Below are 23389 nucleotides of genomic sequence, written 5' to 3'. Positions count from 1 at the left end.
AAGTCAGACCAGCACGTTTCCAAACCGCAACACTGCTTACCTAGAAACTGGCTACAAAAATTCAACGCATCCAGCGCGCCGCATTTTTTAACACGGGAGTGCTTTACATAACTCTGAACTGTAGAAATGGAAGCATTTTTATTATTAAACAAATAAAACCGTATTCTTGAAGGTAACTGTGCAAATAAGTGGCGTTTAATGCAATAAAGTTTCGATTCTTTTGTAATACACAATATATAGTTAGTGGAATATAAAAGGGGGCGTCTAAACGAAAAAAGGGGGCGTCTAAAGGACGTCATGGCCCTGTGACGTCACGACCCTATGACGTTGTGACCCGGTCACACTCTGGTGATGACACGGCTCGTCAAGAACTTGTGACGTCATATTGCATTCTCTTTCGTGTCCTCTCGCAACAGAATGCCGACTTGGCGCGGTTTGAGAACGAACGCAGCAGCTTCTGGAATGCTACCTTCATTTCACGAAGTCGGAAAGCGTAAATAATTGGGTTTACCAAGGAGTTAGCGTGGGATAGAAGAATAGCCAAGTCAATTAACCAATTTGGTCTTCGGCACTCGGGGCAAAACAATGTAATGCAGTTGAGTATGTGCAGAGGTAGCCAACATAAAGCAAATACGCCGATAACAGTGAATAAGCTTCTCGCTGCACGGAATTCTTTTTGTATAAGTTTGGACCTGCGGCGCAGTTTGATTCTGCGCGTTATGTCGCCCTCGCTGTCCGTCATGTGTCGATCTATTGTGCCGCAAGACGACGCGTCGGAGTCCAATCTGCCGAGCTCAAAGACCATCGGTCCGTCGCTTATAATTGGTGTAGTACAGTCATGTGACTCATACGTCACGGGTGACGTATTTCCGGAGTAGGTGTCTGCTCTCTTTTTTCGAAAAATTCGGAAATTAAGTCTACATCGCTTCGGTACAGGCTTAGGTGTGGGCTGGCTAGAGCATACGTCATCGTTGGCCTCTGCGGCGCCATCTACTTGTGAAAGTACAGGAACAAAAATCTACAATAAAAATATTATTATTTTCCAAGAATGGATTAAATTTCAATAAGAGGGGGTGATTCCGTTTTGGTCGAAATATATATCTTTTATAGATTATTATGGTATATGATGGAAATATGTATAAATGAAACTTATTTATCTTCGTATGGTGGGCAACGACAGTTTTTATAACACGGGTGTTCTGTTCTACACACCTTGTGCCAGCTTACGGGTTAAGATCATACGTATATGTATGTAATGCTATAATCACATTGTCAGCATGGCTCGGTTTTGTAAGATAAATAACGATTGCAACAAATGAAAAATGAACTTACAATGGGAGAAGACAAGCTTCTTCTTATGCTTGTTCTGCTGTCAATATGGGGAAGCGAAGGTTCCAAACTAACTTTAAAATCACTATCTTTGTTATTCAAATTATTCTCGTTGTTGGACGATTCTTCTGCCGGCTTTTGATCCTGGATTTCCGGCCGAATGATGTCAGGAATCTCCAACCCTTCTCTCCTAGATGACGAAATGTCCAGGCTCCGAGATTTTAAATGCATCCTCTTCAGCTCAACAGACCTGGATATTGGTTTCGGAGGAGAATAGATACCCAGGTTTGCGTGGAGAAGATCTCGGATCGAATTGACGGAGATTTTTGAGAGTTTACGGCGCCGATGAAAAGCCACGTCTGCATAGATCTTACGCAACTGCTGCTTTGCTGACTGTGTGGAAATAAAACGTCATGTTTTTCGCCATAATCGTAGTTGTGCGGCGTCAGTCTCGTTTTTTTAATAGCTTATAGCAACTAGTATAGGTTGGGTCAAAGTGGGTTGGGGTAGGATGGAGCTTGTTTTCATCCTCATTTATTGTCCCATTTGGTATAAAACAAACAATATTTACAAATTTCTATAACCGTATCTTTACATCTCCACATAACTTTTATTAGTTTTTTCAATTTTTAAACTTACCCGAAAAATCATGAAGTAGAGAACAAACATGGCGGCAAGTGGGAGCAAAACACAACCGAAGAAGTTAAAGTAGACCATGTATTCCATACTTGTCACTTGTTCGAATGCGCATCGTTCAACTTCGGACGAACTTAAAGAAATACAAAAATTACGAAAAGTTACAAAAACTGCTATGTTACGATTTGTGCCTTTTGTATAAACTCTAAATTTATTCTAAAACTAAACCGTGATGTGAAATTACGATCTTGCAAAACGGCATACGAAAATTAACTTTTTTTATTTTAGAGCAGACCCAAGTATTTATATTATTTTATGCCTGGTAGCAGAAGGAACATATTAAAACAAAACCATCTAAAACTTTGTATTTACTGAGTATTAGTTTGAGGCAATCAGAAAACAACAAATTAAACATACCCATGAACATCCTCGTTGTTGTAGGGCGTTGTCCATCCAATTTGAGGAACAAACCCAATAAAAGCACCTCCTAACCAAGCCCCCACAATCCCTGCTTTTACACGAAATGACGTCACAATTGCACGGTACCTACGTCATAATTTACATTAGCATGTGAAAAGAGGTGGCGATTTTGATAAAGTTTATATTGTTCGTAAAAAAATCGTAAGCGGACACGAGGTGTATGAAGCAACACCCTTGGTATGACGACTGTTGGTTGCTCACCACATTCATTCATCATTTTTAACTGATCATCAAAAGAGTAATTAAAGTTGTTAACAATTAAAATATAAACAGAATCAGAAAATAGAACACTTTTACCTTAAGTGATAATGAATTGCAACGAAACGGTCAACGGCGATTAGTAGAAGACTCCATATTGAAACCTGAGTTAGGAAGATAACGAAAGATACAACGACGAGACAAGTTGCACGGTCTACTGCTGCTTTGTCGATAGTTGATGACGTAATGGTGACATCATCAGAAATAACTAGACCTGTATAAGAAGGTGGAGACTTTCATATAAATTTGTGTGGTAGTTCTGTCGGGCATATTGCGGTTGTTTTTTAACACAGTATTTCTGCTGGTATTTAGTTACGTATAATGACGTCTTATACAGGTCGTCTTCATCAAGGTTAATGAAGCTTAACAGTGAAAAATAAGATATAAGAGGGAGGATATATAAATGGATTAAAATTAATAAGTGTTGTCTTTTATGGGCAAGCTCTGGGGCAAAAGACAAGGAAATTGCTTCAACCCAGTGGCTCTAATGGGCTACTAATGGGTTGTAGAAGTTCGAGTGTCAAAGGAAAGGGCCAATACCGGCCTAAATCTTAGGTTTTATGACGTACCACACTGCATGTCCTTATACCCACATAGAAAAAGATAATATATATTGTATAGTTTTAGTACTACGTGTTAAGATGGATAGAATTTGCACATAAGTTTCTATATTTTCCAATCGTGCTTTTAATATTTAACAACGTTCTTTTAGCGTCGGTTATATAATTCTGTAAATATTTTTAGTTTAATCTCAACTTAAACAAAATAAAAGATTATTTATTAAATAGGCCGGCGTAACAAAAGTTTGGCGCACCGTAACACAAACGCTTATGTAAGCAATTATAATTAATACTTACCTATTCGAAGAACTATGGCGCTGGGAATCCCTAAAACCGCTACCGAAATATCTGCGACAGAGAGACTAGCAAGAAGCCAATATGTTGAGGTTTGGAGGTTTTTGAACTTGATGATTGCGATTAGAACGAATAGGTTGCTGAATAATGCAAATACTGCGATTAGAACTTCAGCTACGATGTAAGCTATAAGCTCGCCTTCGTGGGACACCTGCAAAAAGTGTCTTTGTTAGGTTGGAGTAAGATGGTTCATGTTATCAATCTGTTTTTTTTTTTTCTTAATATTTAGCGATAAACAATGAACATTTCTAGAGCTATATTAAGTATATAACTATATTCTACAATACAGTTTAAGAGTGCTGGTGTATCTTGTGAATCTAGCGCTGATATAGTGGTCATTTTTTGACTAATTAAACGTCAGTATATATACGAGTCACGAAACAACTTTGTTAAGTTGACTTTTTAACTTTTGTGAGAAACATGATAAAAGTCGATCAACATTCTTTAAAAGCTGTTTATCCTGCGGTTTATCCTGTTTAGCGAAACGACGATTATGGTCGTTAAATAATCACCCACAAAGTATTAAATCCCTTAGTTGGCATGAGTTGTATGGAACAGAACATCCGTGTTATAGCGACTGTCGTTGCCTACCACCCAATGATAAATACGTGATTTTTCATTTAATAATCTATTTTGATGGATTGGCTTGTTAGCACTAGAGAGGTCTGGACTTTGAGTGCCGGTTAATCACTGCTGTCAACATGTTAGTTATGTTATGTGAGACGTGACTCTCGACACTGGCCGCTCGTTAATACCGTGGGTAAAATATACTGTGTTCATAAACATAAGAGCAATGTCCGGGTTGGCTAAACAAACCAACCTTAAGCTTTTAAAATGTTGAAATATAGTTTCAACAAGGTAAAGGGTAAGATGGTTCAACTTTTCATTCTCTTTCACCTTTACATTCAGCAGGAGTTTACTGTTACAAACAATATTGTAGGACATGTGATATTATGTGCCAACGGTATCTACCTTACCCCACATACATATATTCAGTTATGTTGTCACAATACTTACTTCAAAATCGAACGCGGTTTTCGAGAGAGCTCCTGACGTCAGAGCAGTGACGTTGTTCATGGCTTTGCTTTTTAATATGAGGTTGTTCTGTGGTTGGGCTAAATCCAAATTCTTTCAGGGCATAGTTTATTTCTCAAAAACAGCTGAAATGCAAAACAACATGGTAACCAATTACAAAAACTTTTAGTCGTCTCTTTCGAAAGAAAAAGAAATATAGCGAGGAAAAGAGAGTCATTAAAACATGCTTACGGTTAAAAACATATTTACATCAATTATTAGTCGAAAGAAGCGCCGTCGCTACATCTAAAACTTAATATAATTTTAACGCATCGCTTATTCCTGTACATACCATGTAAATGTTATACACTCTCTGAGTAAATGATTTGCAGCAACGTACATTAGTTGTTAATGTTTATTCAGGGTACAAAGTGACACTTATACTGTACACATTTAACGTATTAAAACAAACAGAAAACATTTGATGATGTGTGTTTAAACTTCATTTAATACAAACACCCTGCCTTTACTACATATGTACACTATTGCGTATAACGCACATTCTGAAGCTACTGTTGTACTGCGGTTAAATACAAGCATACCATTGACTTAACTAAGCCCATAATCAATACATTAATTTTAAGCTAATCAGTTAGTTAACCGTGTTCTTTGTTTAATTGCAATTTCTACCTAAATAAGGCAGAAAAATCAATGAAATCATTTCTCGTTTAAATACTGACGTATATGTAATTTAGCTTTGACAGAATGATATTAAAACAAAGAATGAATCTTTTAGTGACTGAGATTCTATCATAATAAATTACATGCAGATGAAAACTTGTTTTTGAACAATTTTATGCAAAAACGCTTAATAGAGCAGTAGATTAAAAAATAAATAATCTTAACCTGTTTTTAATTGACCTTTTAAAATGACCTTGCTAGACTAATTAGTTCAAGCCAAACAAAACTTTCTCTTCTTGCCTTATATTTTTGATGCCTTCACGCTGTACCGTCGTTACACATCTCCACAGACACAGAGTGCGACATCTAAACCATGGCGACCTCTTATCTATAACAACACGTAACCGCAGCCTCGCTTCTGGTAAATAAACGAACTTAACTCATTACGGTCATTAACGACTCGTATACGACGCAAGACTCGACAGGTGCCTATAAAGCTAATATTTACTACTCCGGATATACATAACATGGACTTCCCGTGGTATAAATCAAGCGCTTTAAACAAGCAACACGTATAATACTTAGTGTACCAAGCAACAGGCATGTACAACATGATAATGTTAAACATTATTTTTCTCTTTGAATACATTATAGCAAGGATAAAATTAATAATCAACAAAGAGAGGGGAAACTAGCAGAAAAAGAACAGTTTTTGAACACACGCAACTATACACAAAAATCATGTTCACGTATATCTGTATAAACTATTCTAACACGCCATGGGACCTGGGATTTAGACCAGAGTTTGCCCATTACCCCATCTATCTATATAGACCCACTAAATCGATTAGAGTGACTTTAAATTCCAAGTCTAATTTCCGCTCATAAGTTCTCATTTGCAGCTAAAATCGAGTTACATAAGACACAGTATTGCAATCGCTGTCATGTTCCACACACCACGTCTTCGTTTCAAAACATCTATATGTCCACCGAGGTCTAAGTGCTCAACATTGGTGTCGAGTTGCTGCACTTATATATCGAAAGTGCGCTCGGCCCATTGCGTGCTTTGATCTGATCCAATTTTAATCTAATATGCGGTAAGGTTACAGTATCATTATGCGCTCAGGGGTTAAGTATTAGAAACGCCTCGTGTCATTAAACTTTTAAAAACAAAACTTATTACAGTTTCGTGGTTAATTTTATCCATGCTACGGAAGCGCCTTATGATAAACATGCAACGGATAAGCTTACGACAGAAAATTAGAAAAAATAGCATATAATACAATAGATGAAATGTTATAACTAAACAAATGCAATTAAATAGTTTATATTACTGTCCTATGTAGAAGCGCACTATATAAGCCACGATAGTCATAATACACAACCGTATCCCATACGACGACCAGCAACATGACCTATAATAGTCACCCCTTATTTGGTAACAGAGCAGAACAGTACATACTCTTTACATTGACTATTTAAATACAAGTTTCACTAAACTAACATCTTAGCGAAGCTTTCATTAAACTCACTTAAGCTTTTAACGTCTAGAATAGTAGGTTGGGGCTAGATGGCCAATGTTTTACATTCTCCTTTATATCATGCGGTATCATAGGAAATAGTATTTACAGAATTAAATAACCGCATATCTCCACTACTTTAAAAGAGCATTGTTAATTGTTAAAACACAATTAGCAAAATAGCAGACGATAATTAAAAAAAGACTTTATGTCCTTTAATGGTGTTCGTCTTACCCCAAACTGCTAAATATCTTTTTACAAAATTTACAAAATATACTGAGTATAAAAAAAATCAACACCGAGTATAAATTGTCAACCTATTCATACGAAACCGAACTGCATAAACAGCCACAACTCTCACAGTGTATTCTATTTATAAACAGCAGTTTACGTAGGAAGCACTTGACCGAGATGGCATGAAGTTTCTTCATTAATTTCCATCCACTGTAGCGAGAACTTTGCTCAGCTCTGTTGAAAACTGTCTCTCTGTTATTATGCGGATTAGAAACACCTGACGCACAAACTATGTATATACGTGGCATCACAAGAGTTCTAAGTCTTTCGAGTACAATAACAGATGTATTGTGAATGCAAAACAACGGCAAAACAACAGCGGAAAAACAACAGAACAGGGTAAAAAACTGTACAGCTTAACGCATTAAGCAACAATTTTTAAGTCAACTTCTATTTCAATCTTCAATGTAGTTGTAATTTATTTTAACAAGATTTATAAATAATAAAAAAATATTTTCTATACACCATAACCGTCTTTACTGTTCCTATTTACTGAGCATTCTGTTTAACATTAGAAGTTAAATACCCCTATATATATAAAGCAGTAAACAACCTTTATGCGTTTGTGGTTTAAAATCGAACCTCTTAAACCAGCACTTCCTTTGTATTACTGGTGTAACCACAACCTATTATATACATTGGTAGAAGGACGTTCAATAGAATTAGAACGCTTGATTGGGCATTAATATTAAACAAGCGGTACAGTTGGTGGTTTTCAATTTTGAACACAAACACAACATACAAATACCTATAAGTTAAAGCGGTTGAATCTGAAAGATTCAGCACATGTAACATTAAACTTGTTATTCACTTCTTTATTGATCAAAGGAACGCGGAGTAACCGCATGTAGTTATGCAGAGTGAGAATATTACAGTCGGAGTCGGGATGGTTACGGGTTTTTAAACCATCGTGACAAGCTATGTTATAAGTAAAGGTAAACTTAATTAAATGGTTGTAACGATCAGGCCTCTTATTCAATAGGTTTTGTAAACTTTTTAACTTTTTAACTTTTTAAATTCACGATTCATACAAGTAATACACCAAGCGATATTAAATATGCAGTAATCCAAAAACGAGTGCAACTATATTTCTGTACTAAAGAGAGATATTTTGCCAATACAATTATTTGTATTTTGTTTGCCACTTAAGTTTTTTTTTTATACTTTATCAAATTAATAAGGAACAGATTTAAACCGGTCGCTATATGAGAACTAACTTTAACATAAGGGCGATAATAAGCAGGCGACCCTTAGTCACCAACAAATAATTTAATGAATCATTTAGTGTCGCTTTTCGACGTTTTCCAGAAGGTTCTACTCATAAAATCTGTGAAAACGTCTTGGGAATCTCGCCATTGTTAAATTATGATGTCATATACGAAAAGAGAATCGCCCCCAAACATCGATTAGCGGAAACGAGCGTTCCATTTGTGGTTTATTCTAGATAAAAATTAACACATTATCTCTGCGAGCGTGCTGCTTATGCTTTTATTTCAATGAATAAATTTAGGATTTTTATTTGTTTTTTTTTGAGATTTGGGGGTTTAAAAATAGGTGATATTGACTTTTTGACACGGCGAATATCTTGCTGTCTAAACGAGTACTCCTCAAATTTTGGGTCGTAGTTAATTGTCGGCTGGAAATCCTGCATGTTTTATTTTATAAAAAAAAAATTATGTTGTTACTTTATTTGCCTTTTATTCTAAGTTTCTTTTACTTGAATTTGCTTCGCGATGTTCTCCTTAAAATGTAAATAAACGCTATATTTAAGTACCATATATGGTAAAGTAGCTACCGTTAGCACATACTATCTCATATTTCATAATCGTGTGCAACAATTAACAACGCTATTTTAAAGTATTATAAGGATACGGTTATATTATTCTATTACTGTCCATACTACCAAATAGAACGGTAAAAGAAAAAGAAAACATGGACCATCTTACCCCAACCTACTATAAGTCAAAAATAATTTGAAAATGCTAATTCTTGTAATAAAATGGTGATAGTCACATAACTAACCCATAAAGTAAGTCAATAGTTTAACTTATGAAGCATTTAAGCACAATTATTGATGCAGCCATTATGATTTAGCGCAGTAAGTAAATATATAATTATCGAACCCATAAGGGAATACTAAGAGTGCGCGTTTTAACCGCAGCTGGCATTCCATGGTTTATGTTTACGTTATACAAGGGAAAGAAATTGTTAGTTCACAAAGTATTTTTGGCGCTTGCATTTTAAAATAAAAAAATACTTTAATATATAGTAGGGTGGGGGGGGATGACACCTTCAGCACATAATATCCGTATATCCTGATCGTGTTTTAAACAATTAACAGCGGCCTATGGGAGTCGTGGAATAATGTTTTATAATTATTTGAATGTTCTTTGTATACTACCAAATGGGACGGGAAATGAGAATGAAAAGGTTTCCCATCTCACCACCTTACCACATCTTATTTTCTACGCGTGTGCAATAACAGTCATTCTATGAAACGAGTGTTCTGTTCCATACTCCTTGTGGTCGCTTACGAGTTACGAGTTACCACATCAGAACACAATGCACTCTGTATACGAACGCTCTAATAAATGATTCTTTCTATTATATGGGATCGAATATAATTGTTTTTTGATCTAATAAATAGATATAGTAGGGTGGGGGAAGATGGGACACTTTTAGCACATAATATCAAAATATCCTGACCGTATTTAAAACAACTAACGGTGGTCTATGAGAGTCGTAAGGATATAGTTTTATAATTTATTGAATGTTCTTCGTTTACTACTAAATGGGAAGAGGAAATAGACCCAAACAGTGTCCCATCTTTCCCCACCCTACTGTATATGCTATCAATGCATCTAATATGCTCTTATACACTTTATATATAATATGCATATTTGCTTAATTATTTGAAGTATTTTCTTAACACACTTTTTATTTAAAGATCAATAAGATAATGATAATTCAGCCGCTATTTAGTCTGAAATATCTTTTATCCCAAATTTAGCCCGGATTTCGGTTTAAATTTAATCTCATTTAGCTTTGTGAGAGTGCGTTTTGACAGCCTTTTATACCAGTATTGAAATTTACGTAAAGCAAGATAAGTTTCTTTCTATACATACGAATATAGCCATACCAACAGATGTTTAAAATTGTACAACAATTTTTTTATATTTTTCACAATCACAAATTTTACAGACATGTTAGTGAGGTTGGTACAGAACAACTCTGAAAGTGAAAATGGAAATATCCATTTTACTTCAGAACCATTTCGTCCCAAAATATAGAATGGTGGGGGAAGATGGGACACCTTTTTATTCTATTTTTCGTCCAATTTGGTAATAAACACAAAATATAAAAAAAGATCAAACTAAAATAAAAAATATAAATCATTATAGTTTTAGTATTAATCAAGATAGTTCAAACTGAAACTTAAACTTATTTAGAGTTGATTGTTTTAGGACACAAAACTGAAATACGTTACTTCGCAATAAACCGGCTGTATAAGAATTCATTAAGTTTATACCATAATATTAGCCACGTATAAATCTCCCATGCGGTCATTTGCTCTCATAACTTTATTTTATATCTTTCTGTATAAAGTATACATGGCCGCAATGATAATAGTCATAAAGATCGGGCTTCATATTATATTACACCACGTTGGTATTTAACTGCCGTGGACATTGCTACACTCGTGCCCTTCTTATAACTGTGCCTGGAACTCTAAATGAAAAAAAAACTTTTTCTAAAAAAATAAAATAAATTTTTAACTAAACTTTGGGAATTCCGATACTTCCAAAAAATTAAAAAAACGACAGTATAGTTGAAAATACGGTATACGAGTAAAAACTGCTCGAGTAAAAGTGTCAAAAAAGCGTGGCTAAATACTAAACCCTGGTAGACCATGTTCTTATATTTTTAAACTTCCAAGTCGTAATTTGCAAAATTCTTCGAGCGTTTACCGAACGCCTTGTTGAGTCAATGTCAAAATGAATTACACGATGTGAAAACTTACAAAAGCTGTTTCAATCTTTAAGTATATAAGCACGTTGCAACTGTATAAAGTTCGAAAAAAAGGAACCACGATTTGCCTATATACTAAACTTAAATTATTCTAAGTTGCTGCAACTTCGACTCTACATCCTTACTAAACCCCAAATCAGACCATTGCATTTTACAACATCGATACACTATGGGAAACTGCCATGTGGTCTATACTAAACATGTATTCAGTAGACCATAGACCACAAACCTACAACGTCGACTATACTATGTCAGCAGCGACTAAAAACTTAAAAAGTTTGAAGCGCCTTAAAAAGATGGTTTCGTTTTAAGTACCGAAAAAAATCAATGGCGTTTACAACGTATACGTGCGCACACATGCCGAGTATTTACGAAGGCGATCGTTAAATCGGCAATAAAACAACCACAGACGTTGAATACCTTTGATAGGTATCTATCTACGTCAACTGTTCGGCCCAACGCTTAATTGGGTTAAAGCAATGGCTTAACAACCTAGAAGGCCATACTGAGAGGCCTTACGATTCGTGCTAAAGCGGGCAAACTATCATTCTTAATTTTGGAATCAACTGCTTGATTAAACTTAATTCAAGTTGCGTCAGAAAAATAGCGCAATATACCTGCGGTGTATAGAAAGTATTTTTAAGAAAGATTTTTAAAACAAAAAATACGTGTGTACAGTTTAAAATTCTACGGTTAAAATCCAATGCAGGCAATTTGGGTTGATGTACCAAAATACTAATTTTGATTTAATCATTTTGCGACACTGCGCATTTTTGCGACGTACACCTTTTATTGGCCTACTAAACACATATTATTAAGCGGTGGGTAAAGTGACTATATGACGGCGAATAAGGGATGGACAAATTTTAAGATGTAAATCGTTCGCCATTATGAAATGACATAGCCCCGTCTTGTAGTAGCAACACGATATCATCTTGGTATCGAACTTTTCTACCAGACAAGGGATTAAATGCCGTGGGGAAGTTGGGGCGCGTTTTCATTCTTTTTTCTCGACCCATTAGGTATAGTGAACAAAAAAAAACATTCAAAGAATTAAAAAAACGTATCCTCACGACCTTCATGGACCGTTGTTATTTTTTTAAAACACAAACAGGAAGTGTGGATATAATGTGCTAAGGTCTTCCCCCACCCTTATAATGTGCATTCATAACAACCATAAGCCTGTATAAACTCCGACTTGTGAGGATACTCAAGGTGCATTTATGTTGTAATACATTCTTGTATACTGCCCTGTAAAGTTTACGTCTCTACGTCTAAACTAAGCCATTAACATATCTTACTTGTTTATAAAAGAACAATATAAAATAAACTAAATGTTGCCTAACTTCTCCGAGAAAATCATTCAACCCTGATGGTTATTGGTTCCGATCAGAGCCATAAAAGTACCTCTGTTTTTACGACTCTGGTTCCAATACGACTGCTTTAGCCAAACTTTTAGGCAGACTTTTTTAAACTGCAGCATGCCTTCGATTTTTCCTCCGAAAACTCCTGTGTTTTGGCGGAAGTAGTGATTAGTGCGGCGTTTATAAAACAAAGCGCGGCGAATTTGCCCAATTATTGCGTCCTGTCGAAAATTGGTTACCGATTAAAAATTCATGCGGTTCGCCGTTGCGCAAGTCGACGCTAATTAGCCGCAAGATTTGCCGGAAGAAACTGTAGCTGAATAAAAACATCAATGTTTTGATTTTCAACCGAGGCGAAAATAACATTGACTTGTATTTACTTTAGTTCAAAGCAAACGATTCAAGCAAATGAATTATAGAAGGTCTGGGTAAGATGAATATACTGTTTGCAAAGTAAAATATTTTTAACAATTAGCAACGTTCTTTTAAAGTCGTGAGGATACTGTTATATTATTCTGTTAATACTCATTGTTTACTATATACCAAATGGGACCCCTAGAATGAGAACATGAACCATCTTACCCAAAATCATGTACTTTACGTCAATTTTATCTCTGGTTTTTATTACATGTTCTGTGTCGATCATTTCTAATATTTTGGGAGTTCAGTTTCCAATGGTGACGTCACAGAGACCCCGTGTACGTGACTTACGTCACAAACGGTAGATTCGTAAAATCGAGAATATTCTGCAATACCCTGTGTTTACAATGTGACGTGCGGCGAAAAACATGCCTTTCGTTAACCACCACATATTTTACGACACTTGTTGTTTGCAACTTGTTTACCCTTGTGTGGTGGAGCAATGACGTTATAACACTGATGTTCTGTTTCGTACACCTCATACCCTTACGACCACGTATAAGGTAACTTTGTACGTGATTACTTTTTGATGGATTTTTTACAGTTTATTTATGTATGACTGACAATTTGGATAACTCATTATATTGATCACGGAGTTGTTTCAATTCCGTTAAGTGTCTTGCTCATGGATTTTATATTTTCTTAGAAATACATACGGCCACAAACCACAATGGTGGCAGCATAGAGCCGCAAATCAAGGAGCTGGAGGCAGCGTTAGCTGTGGCATGGACCAGACGTTTAATGAACTCTCGCTCGAATACAAATCTAGTTAGATATACGTTTTAGAATACATTGTATTTACATCATGAAAGAAAAACACAAATATCAGTTGGTGGTTAATGCCAGTCTCAACCAACTTATGATATCGCTACTTACTACAAGTACCAATGCGCCTCGAGATAAACAGAAAGTATAAAACATATTTACAAGATTACTGGGTGTACTATGTAACTCCAAGGTACTTTGCGAGAGTCTACGAATTAACACATGCAAACAGTATATACATATATGAATTATTTTCAAGTTTTTTTAAATGGTTTTTCACTTGATTGCGACCAGTGGATAAGAAACACATGCTACAGGTACTAAACATAATTATTAAAAACATGATCATACTGTTAACTACTAAGTAAATATATGAATTTGTAAGCTTACTAAAAAAAGCTAGCTCTCTTATACAGCAAAAGCAAAAAATTGACCAAAAAATATAAAAAAATCTTGAAAATGAAATTTAACTAATTAAATCAAAATTGATAAAAACAGCACCAAATTTACACAGGATATAACATTTGCAGTGCAATAGTCGATATAATTAAGAAAAATATGCCGTTTTGAGTTGATCAGACGCTGAATTTTCCAGCTATGGCATAACCCGCACTGCGCCATCGGGATACGGCTGTGAAATGTGGTTTAGTTTAAGTTATATTTATACAGTACTGTGGGATAAGATGGATTTGTTAGCTAAAGATATTCCACATTTCTTGTCGTGTTTTGAACAATTAACAACGCTCTTTTAGAGTAGCAAGGATATGGTTGTATATTTGTTTAAATATTTGTTTGTGTTTGCTAACCAATGGGACGATAAAGGAGATAGAAAACATGGACCACCTTACCCCACCCTACTATACAGTTTATACATATTGAAAATAAAGCATTGGTTGTACAATAAAAAAGCGTGGTTTGAATAAGCAATCGAAAAACTAAATACTTGATACTGATCGATATTTTAACTTCAATAAAGCGGAATCAATACATTCGTCAGTTCAATTAAACAATGGATACAATACAACGTTTCGGGACTCGGGCAATAAAGCCTCGCTTCGAATTGGTCAATAAACGTATTGTTAGCGTGGTATGTCAACGCTAGCAAAACACCATGGAAGAATGAGTCGCCTTATCATGGGTTTTAGATAAAGAACTGCATAGTGGGAATTATTGGCTTATCATACGAAGGCGGTGGTATATAGTGGAATGGTTTACATTATGTTCCGCATGCAGCATTCCAATGCATTTAAACACCACATTCATAGTGATGCTATCAACCAGGGTTGGATTTCATATGGGGCCTTCTTTCTAAGATAAGAATTATCTGCCAGTATGGCGTTTCGGGAGTTGCGAGACACTTTAAAGTTTAAACCCATTATAGCATTGAATTTATTTGTTTGTTTTTTATTCAAATTAACTTATATTTTATAAGTTTGGTCGTTGAAATCCAGCCCCGAGTATAGAGATCCAAAAAGTATTTCGTTCGATCAGGTTTTAAGTTTAATAATTCATTCAACACGCACAGCACCGCAAACTTAATTGAAACCTGTGGTAGGAAAGAACTCCTACCGTTCGGTGGCGCGCGAAACCACTACCATGCTTAGGAAAGACTTTAACGTTTTACACGTTTGTACCGCATTTGTTTGAGTAAAAAGTAAAAATCTTGGAAATGAGGAAAAAAAAAACAAAAGCAACTACAAATACAAAATTAGAGAAGATATGACCACGGTCGTTTGAATTTTGCGAATAATTAACCCGCTAATTACGCCACAAGTCAGCAAGAGATTAAAGCAGTGTTAATTAATCTTGTTAATTCAGGTCAAAACACCCTTGGTAGAAATACGTTCAAAATGCGCCGTCGAAACGTTAGATGGATTATTTTATGTGTTAGTAGACGTCCCTGGCGCATGACGTGTCTATAAAAATCATAAAAAAAAACAAAGTTGGAGTTTTGGAGGGACTGCGTCACGTGACATCTCCTCGGTCGCTGATTGGATATTTCAAATGATCATCGACGCTTCTTGCTGTGATAGGTTAATCATCGTTAGTGGTGGTGTTACGTCACGGGAGGAAATACCGGGCACAGTGACGTCACGATGCTGACATTGTGCACGTAAGTGGGGTGGGGGTTCGTATAAGTGGGCTTAGTGGGGACTGAGTGTGGGGTTAGTAGTGCGAGTGTGCAGCATGAGGCCAACTATGTTAGCTAAAATATAAGGAAAGAAATGATTGCAAGGATTCGGCACAAAATGCTACAGCTTGCAAAGCGTAATATGCAGCGGGCAATGAAATAAAGCACTGAAGCGGTATAAAACATAGGTGTACTTAAAACTTGGGTTTTAAACACGAGACTTTTGTGTAATCATGTACAATATACAAGCAGTTCTTACTCTGGATTCAAACAAAATTTCCAAACCCGATTAGCAGATATTTTTTACAAGTTATCATTAGGCAATTAAAAGTTAAGGCGTTCACACATAAAAACCTTGGAATTACCAAAAAGTTTGGGACTTAAAAACCACAGAACCTAAAAAGTTGATAGCCACAGCCACAGTACCAATAATTGAAAATGATGAGGCATATCATGAGTGGTATGTAATGTACTTTGTATTGGGTTGAATGTGACGTTGTATTAAAGCGCCAGAGGCTAAACTGGTAATGTAGTTTGTTATAATTAGTAGGTTGATACATTACGTGATGTGTATAAGCAATTACATTGGATCGGTAGTATGTATAGTGCGGTTATGAATGAATAAACTTATCTATCGTCGCGTGGTGGGGAAAAAGACAGTCGTTATAACACGGCTGCTTTGTTTTAAACACCTCGTGCCCGCTTACGAGTTACCAAGTGTAACACGCTGTACCCTTCACGCCAACTGATTGAATGAATGAATGTATCTTATTTATCCTCGCATGGCAGGGCAACGAACGTCCGAACATGGGACTAGTATGTAGTAATGTACATACACCTCGTGCTTGCTTACAAGTTACCATAAATGCAACTTTGTGCAGATTGTGGTTAATTGGTTAATATTAATATTACGTTAGCTGCTAGATCGAAGTTACAGCCCAAGTTTCCCTGAATCACCAAGGGCATTGAGGCAGTTAGCGTTAAAGTAAATGAGCCGTTTCTATTGATTTATAGCGCATGCAATTGATGTATTGGGGAACTACATTGAATGTTTGCTATTAAGATGACGTTAGAGATACCGATTACCGATACATACTATTAACACACGACCACCACAACACAAAAGCACGCACACGGCACACCAAGTTAAAAGATATGACGCATTTCACAGCGTGTTTTAACGTTCAAACGAAAAGCGAGCGATTTGTCTCTTGATTAAACACCCTTCATGCTTTATCACCGTTCCAATACACGTAGGGTAAAACATTTTTTTAGAAAAGAAAACTCATAGGCTAATTTAAATAATAGGCGCCACACATTGATAAATGCAGGGGTGGCAGTGATGGATAAACCCCATGGCTGGGAAACAGATTTAGCCTCATTGGTTGTAATATTTACTGATTAATGGGGTTCAGAAATTTCATGGTTTGCCTGCTTACCCTACCACCCCAGGTTTGGCGTTTTTGATTTCAACTTAAAGGTATTTTGCAAAGCGTTGATTGAAAACTCACTTTTCTGGTTGAGCTAACTTCACTGGGTGGTTTATGTACAGTTGGTCCATTGGTGTCAAGCATGATGTCGTTTGAACCATCGTCCTCAATCCTATGAATAGAAAGGCTTATTAATATTGTCACTGCTACCATTGTGGGCTTTTATGTGTCTTTGGGTAAGACACTTAATGACAATTGCTTCAACCCAGTGGTCACTATCACTAATAGGTTGTCCAAATTGTCAGCCATACAAAATAAAAACAATTACCTACAAAGTTAAGTGGTAACTTATAAACGGCAGAAGGTGTATGAAACATACAACAAGTTTTTCATAAAACAGGCTTTTCACATCTTGACAACAGTTGCTTAAACTATTGATAGTATTGATAGTGAAACATACTTGAGTGACAGGGTCAATATTTTTAATAAAGTTTAAGTAGAGTAGATGTCATAAGATGATTATATAATATATATTAATATTGTACTGGTACAATCAAGAAAAGTATGACAGCAATTGGACATTAATAATATATTGCATTATAGTTTGATTGATGGTGTAATTATATCTGCTTGAACCTGCCAACACTAATTTTCTGCATCCAATTATAAACACATTTCCACCAAAACCATTATTAGACATTAACATTTGCGGAGGGGCCAAACTTTAAAAATACAGGGGAGGCAGACATAGTTATTAGTTAGAAAAGTATATTCTGTGGAACAAAGCCAAATTATTGGTTGGAATGTCTTAAATTATTATCAATCCCAGGAATACTTACTCATCTGGGTCGTCTTCCTTTGACAAACCTGTGTACAACAAAGAAAACTTAAACAAGACATACAAGCGTTCATACGGGAAGTCAAACATAAGGTTAATCATTTATCTCTGTGTGTGCGTAGCAGTTTATAACCATCGTAAAGTAAAGTGGCGCTTCTGGTTAAGTTTGAATGATTTGCACCATACAAGTTAAATGTTTTTTGTTCTACTTTGTTGCATTAAAAAAAAACAGCAATACAGCATTGTTGGCTAGTGTTGTGCAATGTGTATATAAATATATGAACAATGTGAACACTGCTTGGAAGTCTGAGCATAAAAAGACAGAATTTAACTTTTTAAACAACTTTTCACTACTATCATACAGAGTTCACACTTTTATGTTACAATGGCTACATATAGTGTAGTTACTTTCACTTTAAATGTTCTCAACCAAGTGTTAAACAAAAATTTTATATACAAAATACGAAATTAAAGTTTTTGAAACAGTTTTTTATTACCTTTTACTAAGGTTTGAAGTTCCTACATTTCTGTAACAACTTAGTATAACACATTTATGTTAATTTGTGCTACAGATTATAAAGCAGATTGTGCAGCTACTTTTACCTTAGAATCCTAACTAGGTGCAATACAATATAATAAACACTTACCATCACAATATCCTTTCCTCCATGTCCACCAAACTAAAACACCAATAAGAATAAGTCCGAATAAAACTCCAAACACAATTCCGACTATCATCCCAACATCCTGGTTTTCTACAGAAAAGAAATGACATAAACATGAGGGAAATAATGATAGTTTTATAATTTGATTTTTTTTGATGGCACAAACATTGAAATAACATTTAAAATATTAAGGTCCTACGTCCTACCACTCAGGATATTTAAATTTCTAACCTCTAGACACTAAAACCATATGATAAAGTGTTTTTTTACCAGTTCATGGCAATTCTTACTTTGTATTGTTACATAAATGTTATGAATTGAATTATATAATGGTATTATGTTAGTTCTAATACCAGGCATAATGTAATTGGCTATTCCAGAGAAGAAGAAAAATTACCAATTTAAATAGAGAGCTACCACAGTTGTAAACAGCGTGAGCGAGTCATTAAAATGCACACACCTATAGAAAGGCTATTGGGTGATGTAATACAATATTTTGTGGGGGAAACCTATTCATTGGGTGCTTACTGTAGCGTGACAGAGGAACAAAATTGATTTATCCTTACCAGGTTAAAATGATATCAAAGGTTTTATTTGTTTGTATTTCCTATTCAAGAAGGTTTTTACTGACAGCATTACAACATAAAATAAAGGGGTGGAATATTACAACACCTTTATTACTTTGAGTTTGACTACTAAATACAATATATCCTCAATACAATATATTATCAATAGTTTTGTTATAAATTTAGAAAGGATTAGACTGTGAGAGGCATATTGAAGTATTAAATAAACTGTTAGCAAGTTTGAAAATACAACTAGCTGCATGTTTTTAACGAAAACTAGCCCAAAAACATTTTACTTAAAAAAGTTACACATTGAGTAACACCAGAAGCCTAATACTTCATATACTAAAGATAACTGACTTACTAGTTGTGATAACAGTAGGTAAGCACGACTCGGTCGCGATTTTATTTGATGATGAACAATAATAGGTCCCTGCATCACCAGTGGTTACTTTCTGTGGATTTATAATTCATTTATTGAATTTTAAAATTGACTATCTTAACCTAAAGTTAATTTAAGTTGGTGGGGGTTGGTCCTATAGCATGACACGTCCTAGGACTTGAGATTTAGGCCACAGTTGACCTATTACCCCGACACCCAGGGTTGGAGTATATCTGTTAAGTATCTTGCCCAAGGAGACAAGGATACAAATGTTGTGTCCTTCGGTTTCAATGAAAGTACCTAATCACTCATTCACGCTAACTTAAATGTAAAGTAATTATTCTATAGTTCGATATAATATATGTTTAATTAGTAAGTAGGCCTGATTTGGCCAATTGCCCAATTCCACCAATAAATAACCACAAACCTAGCATTACATTAGTGATTTAATTTCCAATAACCTCGACATATCTTATTTCAGCATGTAACTAAACATGTAGTAAACATAGCTTAGTTTTAACTGAAAACTTTTAAGTTGATTTTTTAAGTTAAACTGGAGTGACAGGATAACATGATATCACCCTGGTTTCAAAAGTTAGCAGGTCATATAGTTAAGCATACAGCAGGCAGGGATTAACAGCTGCAGAAGAATATGGCAGCTGGAAATTCCAGTTAACTTTCTTGGGGTTTCTTACACATCATTGAAAAACTTAAACTTTGTTATTCGTACAAAATCCACAAGACATAGCAACCAGACATACAAGCACTTTGTTGTGTTAGACATTACTTACAGAGAACTTGAGTACTCCTGTGGTTGCACTATAGCTGAAACTTGCGTTTTTATAGGTAACATCATCTTGTGCACTTAACGGAAGTTGTCTCCCATTTTTAAACCAGGTGTATGTTGGGGTAGGAATACCTGGTCAAAGATATATCAGATAATTTACATATTAAATATGACTATATTCATGATATAACACAAACCATAACACAATTTAGGTTTAAAACATGGTTTTTCGCACATTGGCCATGATTTCAAAATAAACGCAAGGTGACATTTAAAAAACATGTTTAAAAGAGAATAAAAGTATAACGTTTATTTAATGGCCAGTAGGCACTATGATCTATCTTTTCTGCTGTTTGTACAATAACACACTCCTGTATGTATAATGTTGTTTGAATATAATTACTTGGCTGTGAAAAGTTAACCAGTAACTGGTTAACCAAAGGCATTTCGTTAAGTAGTAACAGAAAGTTCAAGTCTTTAACTGGATAATCACGTCATTGAGCATAAACATGCCTTTTTTAGTACTAACATGCAAAATATTAAATAACCGATGAGGCCAAGTTACCTTCAACTGATAAACATCGAAACTCTGCTGCGAAGCCAATAGTAAGTGCATGGTCGGAAGTGTATTGGCACTGTGGTGGCGATGGGGGGACTGTAGGTTTTACATCATAAACATTAGATCAAAGGTAGATTGGTGACAAAAGGTATAAAAGGATTACATTACAAATTAATTTTGCATAAATTACAAGAACAATAAAGAGTTTTTTACAAAAAAAGTTGTTTATGTAGGTTATTTTTTACAATTTAATACAACAATTAAATGGGCTGTGTTATGAAATCTAACAGAATTCGAGATTTGTGCTTACCATTGACAGTGAGATGGTATGTACCACTTCCCTTGCTTGGTGTATCATTGGGTAGCGTGACAAGGCAAGTATATGAACCTGAGAATAAAAATACAGTTTCAATGACATTATACTTATTTAAATACAAAGGCTAGGAATATCAAAATTTACAATGAAGCTTATTTTTAATATCTTTAAGTATACATAGCATGATGGTACTGATATTACACCCCATGATATGAACTATGCAACAATGTATGTTAATGTACCACTCTGGATGTTGGTGCATTTGGCCAACTGAGGCATAAATCCTAGATTTACGGGTAAGCTTGTAGTGATAGGACTTTGGGTAACTTGTTTCACTCAGTCAGTTCGGTGCCCAAAATTCTAAATGCTCACTGATTCCATTATTTTTTTTATATAAAATGTATGGCCAGTGCGAATGCTTACCTGTATCAGTTTTAATAGATTCACTGATCTGCAAGCTGGATGGATTTACGATGGAAAACCTTCCATTATTAAAGTTAGGTTGAATAATACCATCAAGAACAATGTTCTGACCACTGGTACTTGTTCCATCCATATTAGTGCTGTACAGCCATTCTAACCTAAGAAAGAAAACTTTGTTGAAAGTAAGAGTGACAGACAAATCGAGAATGTTCTGTAATTTTTATATGTGCTATTCGTCAAGTTATCTTTCTCTTGTTAAAAGATATTGCTCTCAAGTTTGTTATTATATTTATTTATATATATATATATCTTTTATGTAATAAATACTTTCAGAATAAAAAGCCGTTGGCAAGATTTGAAAAAAACAGCCCACAAATTGAGTAAATTCTGTGATCTGAACATAAACCTATGTACAGGCCCGCCAAAAAGTTCCCAAACCAGATAAAACCAAATTTAAAAAGTTAAGGGCAAACAAACAATTAAATCAAGTTTAATTGCAGACAAGTAATATAACAAGTCAGCTTCACCAACCTTGCGTCTTGGGCATTCCCATTTTCAGGTTGATAAGAACAAGCTAACGTGATAGGATTTCCCAAAGTTACTTCAATAGGAAGAGGGCTTGCAGCACCATTTAATAGTGTCACTCGCACTCCATTACAGCAACACACTGTAGAGAAAGTAAACAACTTATGATATAAGCTGTAGGTGTAGGACTTATATCGTAGATAACCTTGTCTTAAAGGGGCAATTCCCCTATCTGATATCCAAAGTTACAAGCCATACATAGGAACCCCATCCTTACTGAATATTATCTACTATTTTTAATTTAAAACAGAACTCGAAATGTATAACCGTGATCCGTGACTAATACACATACGAAATAATGGTAGTTTTGTGGTGTTTTACTTGACTGTATAAGTTTTAGTCGTATTTTGTTTTTTTTAGCCCAATAACGAGGTTAAATAAAATACAAAAACATGAGAACCATCAGTTAAACGATACTGGTGACAGTAAAACATGCAAAAAATTAAAATGTGCTCACAACTTATAAAATAAAGGACAAAAGAAAGTAATTTCTAATTTAAAATAAATCCCATCTACTTACCAAATGCTAAAACAGCACATAACAAAACATTAAAATTCATTGCGGACAGACACAATAAAACTAAGAAGGAATATCTTCAGGTTTAATATTCTTGGTATATATCCAAATAACAGTGTTTTTCTAATTATGTAAGCTGGTATAAAAAAAACACTGAAAATAGCACCAATGTTCTGAAAATATGGAAAGTGAACTCTATAGAAAGTAAATCATTGGATATTTTAATGACAAAATTATTTAGTTGTTTTTTTAGTTGGCACACTGTCAATAAAGAAATTAAACCATAGGGCAACGACACATATAACTACAGTCTACAAATAACGTTACAAATGTTAAAATTCCTAAGTTCCTAAACTAACTTAGATGTACTAAATAGGCTAAACAGAAATTTTCCAGTAAGACCTAAACACAGAACAGGAAGTGTATAGACTACCCGACTTGAATGTTCGCCTTCCTACGCAATGTTGTAACGATTCTGCTGAGTAA

At 35.1% G+C, this 23389-nt stretch overlaps 2 protein-coding genes across 3 annotated transcripts; both read right to left on the bottom strand.

Annotated features, from left to right (window-relative positions):
* Nucleotides 1–119: 119 nt before the first annotated feature.
* Nucleotides 120–7480, bottom strand: LOC149729419 (adenosine receptor A1-like). The gene is made up of 8 exons (XM_089886450.1): nucleotides 5538–7480; nucleotides 4635–4777; nucleotides 3561–3768; nucleotides 2743–2917; nucleotides 2383–2511; nucleotides 1969–2098; nucleotides 1333–1722; nucleotides 120–1018 (listed from the first exon to the last, which is right to left on the bottom strand). Exons 2-8 carry the CDS (start codon nucleotides 4692–4694, stop codon nucleotides 365–367), a joined length of 1746 nt encoding a protein of 581 aa, XP_089742576.1. The 5' UTR covers nucleotides 4695–4777; nucleotides 5538–7480; the 3' UTR covers nucleotides 120–364.
* Nucleotides 7481–13715: 6235 nt separating this feature from the next.
* Nucleotides 13716–23110, bottom strand: LOC149729418 (junctional adhesion molecule 3B-like). 2 transcript variants are annotated; one of them, XM_089886462.1, is made up of 11 exons: nucleotides 22907–23110; nucleotides 22333–22468; nucleotides 21802–21959; nucleotides 21373–21450; nucleotides 21069–21158; nucleotides 20508–20635; nucleotides 19699–19789; nucleotides 18751–18858; nucleotides 18105–18132; nucleotides 17347–17437; nucleotides 13716–15728 (listed from the first exon to the last, which is right to left on the bottom strand). In XM_089886462.1, the coding sequence occupies exons 1-11, from the start codon at nucleotides 22944–22946 to the stop codon at nucleotides 15705–15707; spliced, it is 972 nt and encodes a 323-aa protein (XP_089742588.1). In that variant the 5' UTR covers nucleotides 22947–23110; the 3' UTR covers nucleotides 13716–15704. The 2 variants fall into 2 exon arrangements, with proteins under 2 accessions (XP_089742588.1, XP_089742587.1); XM_089886461.1 differs by having other exon boundaries at nucleotides 13716–14335.
* Between the last annotated feature and the right edge of the window lie 279 nt (nucleotides 23111–23389).

Source organism: Ciona robusta, chromosome 10 (assembly GCF_009617815.1).
Source record: "Ciona robusta chromosome 10, ASM961781v2".
NCBI classification, from domain to species: Eukaryota; Metazoa; Chordata; class Ascidiacea; order Phlebobranchia; family Cionidae; genus Ciona; species Ciona robusta.
Note: the sequence above shows the minus strand (reverse complement) of the source record. Positions and strands in the feature narration are given on the sequence as shown.